This window comes from Vicia villosa, unplaced genomic scaffold, assembly GCF_029867415.1.
Source record: "Vicia villosa cultivar HV-30 ecotype Madison, WI unplaced genomic scaffold, Vvil1.0 ctg.001383F_1_1, whole genome shotgun sequence".
NCBI classification, from domain to species: Eukaryota; Viridiplantae; Streptophyta; class Magnoliopsida; order Fabales; family Fabaceae; genus Vicia; species Vicia villosa.
This window is the reverse complement of record NW_026705601.1, coordinates 345,707-353,493: the sequence shown is the minus strand read 5'-3', so window position 1 is coordinate 353,493 and position 7,787 is coordinate 345,707. Positions and strand designations below refer to the sequence as shown.

General features: G+C 32.4%; 1 protein-coding gene across 1 annotated transcript; it reads left to right on the top strand.

Annotated features, from left to right (window-relative positions):
* The first annotated feature begins 749 nt into the window (after nucleotides 1-749).
* LOC131634925 (adenylate kinase, chloroplastic-like) lies at nucleotides 750-7,687 on the top strand. Its single transcript, XM_058905552.1, has 7 exons — nucleotides 750-1,095; nucleotides 1,179-1,280; nucleotides 2,544-2,672; nucleotides 2,758-2,892; nucleotides 3,288-3,434; nucleotides 3,589-3,663; nucleotides 7,211-7,687. The coding sequence occupies exons 1-7, from the start codon at nucleotides 868-870 to the stop codon at nucleotides 7,313-7,315; spliced, it is 921 nt and encodes a 306-aa protein (XP_058761535.1). The 5' UTR covers nucleotides 750-867; the 3' UTR covers nucleotides 7,316-7,687.
* Nucleotides 7,688-7,787: the final 100 nt, after the last annotated feature.

Genomic DNA, 7,787 nt, shown 5'->3' with positions numbered 1-7,787 from the left:
GCCACGAAGTTTCGTCTGATCAGGTACGATCACTTTTAATATACATTTTTTTCTATAAAAAAAATATGTATTTGAAACAAATGTGTGTCCCGTATCAGAATCCGTGCGAACGCACGGGTTTTTTACTAGTATCAATTAGGGGTGGCAAAACGGGCCGGGGCCCGCCGGGCCGCCCGCGCACCCGCCAAAAATTGGCGGGTTGGGTTGGGATTTTAGGCTCGCCGCTCGCCAAAGTCCGCCCCGCCAAAACCCGCCGCCCGCCATACCCGCCCCGCCGAAGCCCGCCGCTCGCCAAAACCCGCTCCTCCTCCAAAACCCACTCTTTTTTTAGTTAATTCTAGTAATTGCAATTCTTGATGGTTTATTTTATACATTTATTTATAAATATATGTAATATTTTTTAGAGTAAATTTGTTAAAAAATTACTTTTATAAAAAATTGTTTTAAAAAATAAGTGAAAAGTTTAATTAAAAGGTAAAAGAAAGCATATTAATCTATTAAAAAAATATAAATAAAAATAGGCGGGTAAGCCCGCCGCCCGCCAACCCACCATCTTGGCGGGACGGGCATGATTTTGATGCCCATTTTACTTGGCGGGCATGCCCGCCCCGCTCTTTTTTGGCGGTCATAAGGCGGGCGGGCGGCGGGCGGGGCGGGCGGCCCGTTTTGCCACCCCTAGTATCAATGTTAAAAAAAAATCATTGTGTTTTATTAAGGTGACCATTTTTGAAAGGAATTTATTTACTTCCAAACCAAATTCCAAATACATATAGCAATGTTTGGTAGAAAAGACGATGATATATGGACACGCATGAGCAGTAACTAACAAGAGCAACCAACACAGCGGCAGGAGAGTGACGGAAAAAAATGGGTTACACAATCTCGAATTTCTCCGCCGCTTCATCATCGTTATTCGCAACTCAAACTAACAATATCCATAATCATAAGCTACAAAAAGCGCGTTCATCTTCTTCTTCATTTTCACTTAACACTACTCACCACCACCACCGTCAACCACTACACCTTCGTTTTCATTCTTCCGATGTGTTCCCTCTCCGTTCATCCTACACGCGATCGCTTTCTCATTCTTCTATGGTACTATCTATCGTTTCATTCTTCGATTTTCTTTTTGATGATTTTGAATTTCGATTGATTTAGTGGTTGTTGAATTTTTTCAGACTGTGAAGGCGGTGGCGGAGACGGAGGAGCCGCTGCGTGTTATGATTTCCGGTGCTCCGGCTTCTGGTAAAGGAACTCAGTGTCAGCTTATTGCTAACAAAGTAAGGTTATTCAATTCAATTTGACCTAGTTTTTCAACTGTTATTGATTTATAGTCTGTTTTTTCAATTTGACCTAACTTTTCAACTATTATGATTGTCATTAGTTATCAATTATTAATCTCTTTTTTTATTTAGTTTTCCTTTGAAATTGCTATTTACTTGTGTGTAATTGACTTGTACTTTTTTGTATAAATGTCCCAAGCTTCGCTCTAGAGTGCTACATTGATACATCAATGTTTTAAATTGTGATTATTGTGGAGAATTAGATCAAATGTGTCTGATATGACAAGCTATATTGTGGTTGCAAACATTTATTTGAAATCCTATGTGGTATATTGAATTGTATGATGGGTGTAAATAGTGAAGTACAACAATATTTGAGATAAGCATTTTGATCCATCCATGGGTTGGGTTGGGTCAGGTTTGACCTATTCTCAGTGTTTGGTTGTGAAAAATGGTGGCCATGAAAAAGACTATTTTAAATATTCTTTGTTTGGTTCGTTTTTTTGAAGGAGAGGAGAGGAGATGGGAATGGGGAAAATGTCTTGTAACTAAACTTTGGCTTCCCTCCAACATTGGGGGATTTGGAGGGGAGGTAAGACGATTTTAGAAAATATTAAATGTATCATCTAAAAGTAATTAAGAAAGATCCCGAGGTTAACAATTTGGATACATGATCTTGGATAGAACATTATGACGGAAGTTGATCCATGTAGCCGACCCCACTTAGTGGGATAGGGCTTGATTGTTGTTGTTGTATCATCTAATAAATTATCAAATATTAAACGCCAAGTAGTATGTTAAAAGAGTGTGTAAAGTAGATTACGACTTCCCTTAGTTAAAATCTCCCCCCCTTGTGAACCATACAAAATATAGGTTATTTGACTTACTTCCCCGCCTCATGACTGAATAGAATATCTCGTTAAATTCCTTCCCTCCCCTCGTTTGAACCAAATGAGCCCTCAGGATGCTTAGGGGTTTAACGCAGTGCCCGCACCCTTTGAAATCCCTAACTCTAAGTGTCTTGTACTAGAGTATTTAGATCCCTTGCGCTAGCAGTGCAGTTGCTGCAAAGTCGTTGGATTTAGGAGAAAAACTTGTGACTTAAATGCAACAACTTTGTAGCTGTTGCACCTTTACTAGTTACTAACTAGATGATTTTCTTGGCTTTGGGACAAGTTACTGGTTCACTAGTAGATTATGCTCTTATTTTTAGTGTGCATTGAAATACAAAATTGATTCAAGTACATCTCATATATGCAGTACGATTTGGTGCATGTTGCTGCTGGAGATTTACTAAGGGCAGAAATTGCAACCGGAAGTGAAAATGGAAAGCGTGCAAAAGAATATATGGAGAAGGGACAGTTGGTCCCTGATGAAATAGTTGTCATGGTATGGTAGGGGAAATGGAAGTGACTGTTCAATTTCTATTCAAAAACGTTTTGTCTTAATTGTTAATAACTCTTTTATTTTATAGATGGTCAAGGATCGTCTCTTGAAGCCAGATTCAGTAGAGAATGGTTGGCTTTTAGATGGATATCCCAGGAGCTTATCACAGGCTACTGCACTTAAGGAATTAGGGTTTGAACCTGATATTTTTATTCTTCTAGAGGTAAAGATGTGTTGTTATATTTCTACCGTTGATATTTCAATATTTTCTGCCTTGGCTTCACTTTAATTTATCAGTCATTGATTAGTTAAATCGAATGTTATTTTAAAAGAAGAAAGAGATTGATGTCAAGTAGTAATATTCAGCAAAGTATCATCCATAAGAACAAGATTTGGTTCGGAATCTCTCAGCAACACCTTCCATCTGGAGTTATGACGGACCCTAACAGTTTTTACCATATATCTAAAAATTGAACAATTATTTGAACAACTACGCTGTTGTGGCCTTGCAGGGGAGACTCAACTGCTATAAACATCAGACGCCATTGGTCTTAATGCAGAAAAAAAAAAGAGTCGATGTATCTTTTATTATAGTTATAATTTCATTAAAATTTTCAGGTCTCTGAAGATATTCTTGTGGAGAGAGTAGTTGGAAGGAGATTAGATCCTGTTACTGGAAAAATATATCATTTGAAGTATTCTCCTCCAGAAACAAAAGAAATTGCAGATAGGCTTACTCAACGTTTTGATGATACTGAAGAGAAGGTATGTAAGCTATTAGAAACTCCAATGTACTTTTTCTGTAAAAATTTCAATTCTTTAATCAGAAAATACTCCATGCTCTCTGTTGACAACTTTAGGATTTTATGAATTAAGTACAACTGAAAGTTATTTGCGCTATTGTTTGCTTTTGACTTAGGTAAAGTTGCGATTGAACACCCATCATCAAAATGTGGAGGCAGTCCTTTCCATGTTTAAAGATATAACCATTAAGGTATGCTTTATGACTTAACTTGTTCTCTTTATCTCTATGTCACACATCCCCGTACACCTGTCCACACAACAGAGACATGCATGCTGCATGCAAAAGTAATCTTATTTGTTGTTTGTGTAATAGATATCATTAATGAATAATTACCAATCAATCGTGTTTGTTAGTACTGTATGCTACCAATATGGAATAAGCAATCTGTCACCACATTAGAAAGTCTTAGAATATTATAAAATATCGTATAATATCTTTTATATTAGTTTAGAATATTTTATAATATTCTAACAGAAAGCATGGATGTCCACGCCCTAAGCTCTAAGGGCATTCATATCTTGTTTTTATGGACAAGATGCCAATGGTGCTTTTGCACATTCCATCTACTATCTATCTATTCATTAATAATAGATTGACCAAATTGCCTAAATTATCCTTTTACCAAAATTTATTTGCACTAATAAAAGGTCATTTTTGTAACTAACAAATTAAGTATTCACTCTTTCAACTTTATTGAATGGATGCACCAAGTGTTAGCTTTTCATTGGTCCGAATTAAATAACATTTTCCCTACAACTTTATTGCATGAATGATGACATCACATGTAAGCCATGGATGATGGAAGTCATATTTAAATTTCTTTTACATTTCATTTTCCCACACTTTCTTATTTCATTTTAATTTTTCTTAATTTATTTATTATCACAAAAAATATTAATAATCTATTTTTAAATTTTAATCTTACTAAAAATTTCAAATTTCTTTCGCATTTCATTTTTCCATACTTTCATTTTAATTTTTCAACATTTATCTATTATCGCAAAAAATATTAATATTCGATCATTTAATTATTATTCCCAAAAATATTTAATTATTTCACGGGCCACTATCAACTCAATATTTAATTTTTTTTAATCAATCATTACACATTTTCTCTATCTTAATTAAAATTTCAAATTTCTCTCACATTTTTTCACACTTTCTTACTTTCATTTTAATTTTTTTCTCTATTTATTTATTTATTTATTTATTATCTCACGGGTCACTATCAACATAATGTCTATTTTATTTTAATCAATCATTGTCTTTATTTGAGAGATAATATCTTTATTTTTATTTTTTTTCTCCATCTCACGATTTTTTATCACTATTTAATACAATTAATCTACTATCTATTCATTAATAATAGATTGACCAAATTGCCTAAATTACCCTTTCACCAAAATTTATTTGCACTAAATTCTCCATCTCACGATTTTTTATCATTATTTAATACAATTAAATTTCCATGATTATTGTTTATTTTACATTTGTTTTTAAATATATTTTATATCGCATCAAATTATTTTTTTATTTCACGTGTCATTATCAACATAGTAGCTATTTTATTTTAATCAACAATTACTATTAATTGAGAGATAATTTTTATTTTTAAATGTTAATATTTCATTTTTATTATCTCCATCTTATTGTATTTTTTATATGATTATTTAATATAATTGAATTTATATGATCATTTTTCATTTATAATTAAACCATAGTGATCTATATCATTTTCTTTTAATTGTTGTTGGACCGTCAATTATTAAATTACCTGACCCAATTTTGCTATTGTGTTCTTAACCTATCTTAAACATTTTTTTGTGGATCATTGTTTTCTATATAATTATTGTTAAATTTACAATTAAGTAAATTATTTCATATTTTTCATTTATATTTAAAATTTTACATTTGCATTTGTTAAAATTTTATTTTTTTCTCCAACTCACATGCTCTTTTTTATATGGTTCTTTATTACACACAAAATTAGCACATAAATACGATAATAATGTTTAATCTTAAGGGTCATTTTCAATACAATGCCTATTTTATTTTAAACAATAATGACTTTTATTTGAAAACTAAAGTATTTATTTTCAAATTTCAAAACGATTCCTATGGATATTCGATTTTCAAAGAATTGGGAGTATAACAGAGCAATCAATAAAACTCAAACTCTATTCAAGTAAAACAATTCCTTTTAATTATGCATATTGCTTATAATTCCTTTTATTTATATTATTCATATCATTACAAAAATACTACACCAGAAAAAAAATCACCCGTGCGGAAGCACGGGTCTCTGACTAGTTGTAGTATAAGCAAAAACCAGGGTAGACATTTGTGTTGTAGTATATCTGTTTGGTGGTCATCACACAGCACAAACAAAAACAAATACGGAAATCACTCTTTGTTCTATGCTATATGTTTTTTGTGCAATATATATGTCTGTATAGGTGGCATTATCAAGTAAGAGGTGAGAGGATTAACTATTAGCCGTTGGATCTATTGTTTCGATAATATTTTGTTTAAAACTATCACATGCTTTTATCCTTATTTTTTTCATTCAAGAAACACGCATCTTAAGTGTCACTACTTTCTCGCAACCACTTGACCAATTTTGATTCCGTTAGATATTGTAGGGAAATAGTTTTTAATATTCATATATTTTTAATTTGTTTTGGCCTCCCATAAAATTTTGTGAAGCTCTGCCACTGTTCTTGCTTCTATCCTTAATCTTAAATATTCATATCTTTCTATAGTTGTCTCACTTATCCAAGAGTTCTATCCTTCTATCTAATTCATACTTTTCACATGTCATGTTCACTGTTCATTCTTCCTCCCACTGGTTTACTGCAAATTGCTGCTTTTCTCATCCACATATTTCTAATATTATTACATGACCCTCCTTCCTACCTCAGTTTTGATCTACAGTCATACTACAGAAAACGACAAAGCATGATCTATAAATCATAAAACAGAATATAACCGATTTAAAATTAAGGCAGTTAGAGCATCCAGAAAACCCAGAAGATTGGCATGAGGAGATAAAATGATTGGAGAATAAATATGCTGAAAATCTGTCATTGTTCATAAAGTATTGCATATAGCATAATACGAATATGTAATTCATATATTTGTAACGTTCGGACTCAACAGATGAATGTATCAAGAATTTCATTTCAATTTCTTGTCTTTCCTTACTATTTGCTGTTATCTTTACTGTACAACCTGTCAACTTATACTGAATAAGGAATTGTATGAATTCCAATCATATTATGACACTAAGAAAGGGGCATTAGTTAAATCGATGACTAACACAGTTTTTTACTGACTCATTACACCACTAAATAGAACCCGAATTAGATTTTATCTTTGTCTAATTCCTCATTTTAAACTAATCAAGTGGAAGCCAAGAATATTTTCTCTGTAAACGAACATGCAATTAATTGACTTTTATGTATTTGAACTAACGATAAAATAGAGAATGTTTTATGGATACATGCATTTTAACATTTGTATGGGGTGACAGTTATTTGTTGCTTAACTAATTTAAACTTGGTGTTCGTGTTTCTATAATTCTTTTAATCGTTGCTATTTGACAGTTTATTCAAGTTCAATAAGTTCCTGCTAACATAAATGCAAAGACACATGAAATATATATAATTCAGCAGGTTCTGCTCCATATATTTTAGTGTGCGATAAACCACTTCTAAGGTGCTTTTGTTGTTTACAGATTAACGGAAATGCCTCTCAGGAGAATGTATTTACTCAAATTGATGCCGCACTTACAAATCTTTTAGAGCAAAGGAAATCATCTTCAGAATCTATGGTAGCATAGAAGATCATCGTTCGACATTTTGATGTACCATGGTGGTGTCTTGATGGAGGTAATGGATTTACAACTTTATAGTTATTTTTTTAAATCAGTTATAAGAGTCAAAATAAGCCTCATTTCATCGTTAGCTCGATAGTACAGTGTTGTATTGGACCTCATTTTCAGTGATAGTAAAATCCGCCTCAAATTGTACAAGTTATTATTAGTGAGAAAACGGCGGATGTAGTGAGTCGTAGTTTGTTGGTTTGATTCCTCGTGTTACTTCTGGTCTGTATGTTGTGTTCTTTACCATTTTCTGTATATTATCACTGGAAATTATGTATTTGATTTAAGAAGCAAAATAAAAAAATAAGGAAAATCATCCATTCAATGTTATGTTCTTGTGATATTTAAGTCATTATTTCACTCCTTCATTAATATAATGTATTTTGCAGAGCTGTGCCTACCTTTTTTCACAAATTACTTTTTTTTTTAT

Coding starts and splice junctions, on each gene's coding strand:
- LOC131634925 (XM_058905552.1), top strand. CDS start 868: ATGGGTTACACAATCTCGAATTTCTCCGCCGCTTCATCATCGTTATTC. Junction 2,893..3,287: donor ATATTTTTATTCTTCTAGAG/GTAAAGATGTGT, acceptor TAAAATTTTCAG/GTCTCTGAAGATATTCTTGT. Junction 3,435..3,588: donor TTGATGATACTGAAGAGAAG/GTATGTAAGCTA, acceptor CTTTTGACTTAG/GTAAAGTTGCGATTGAACAC.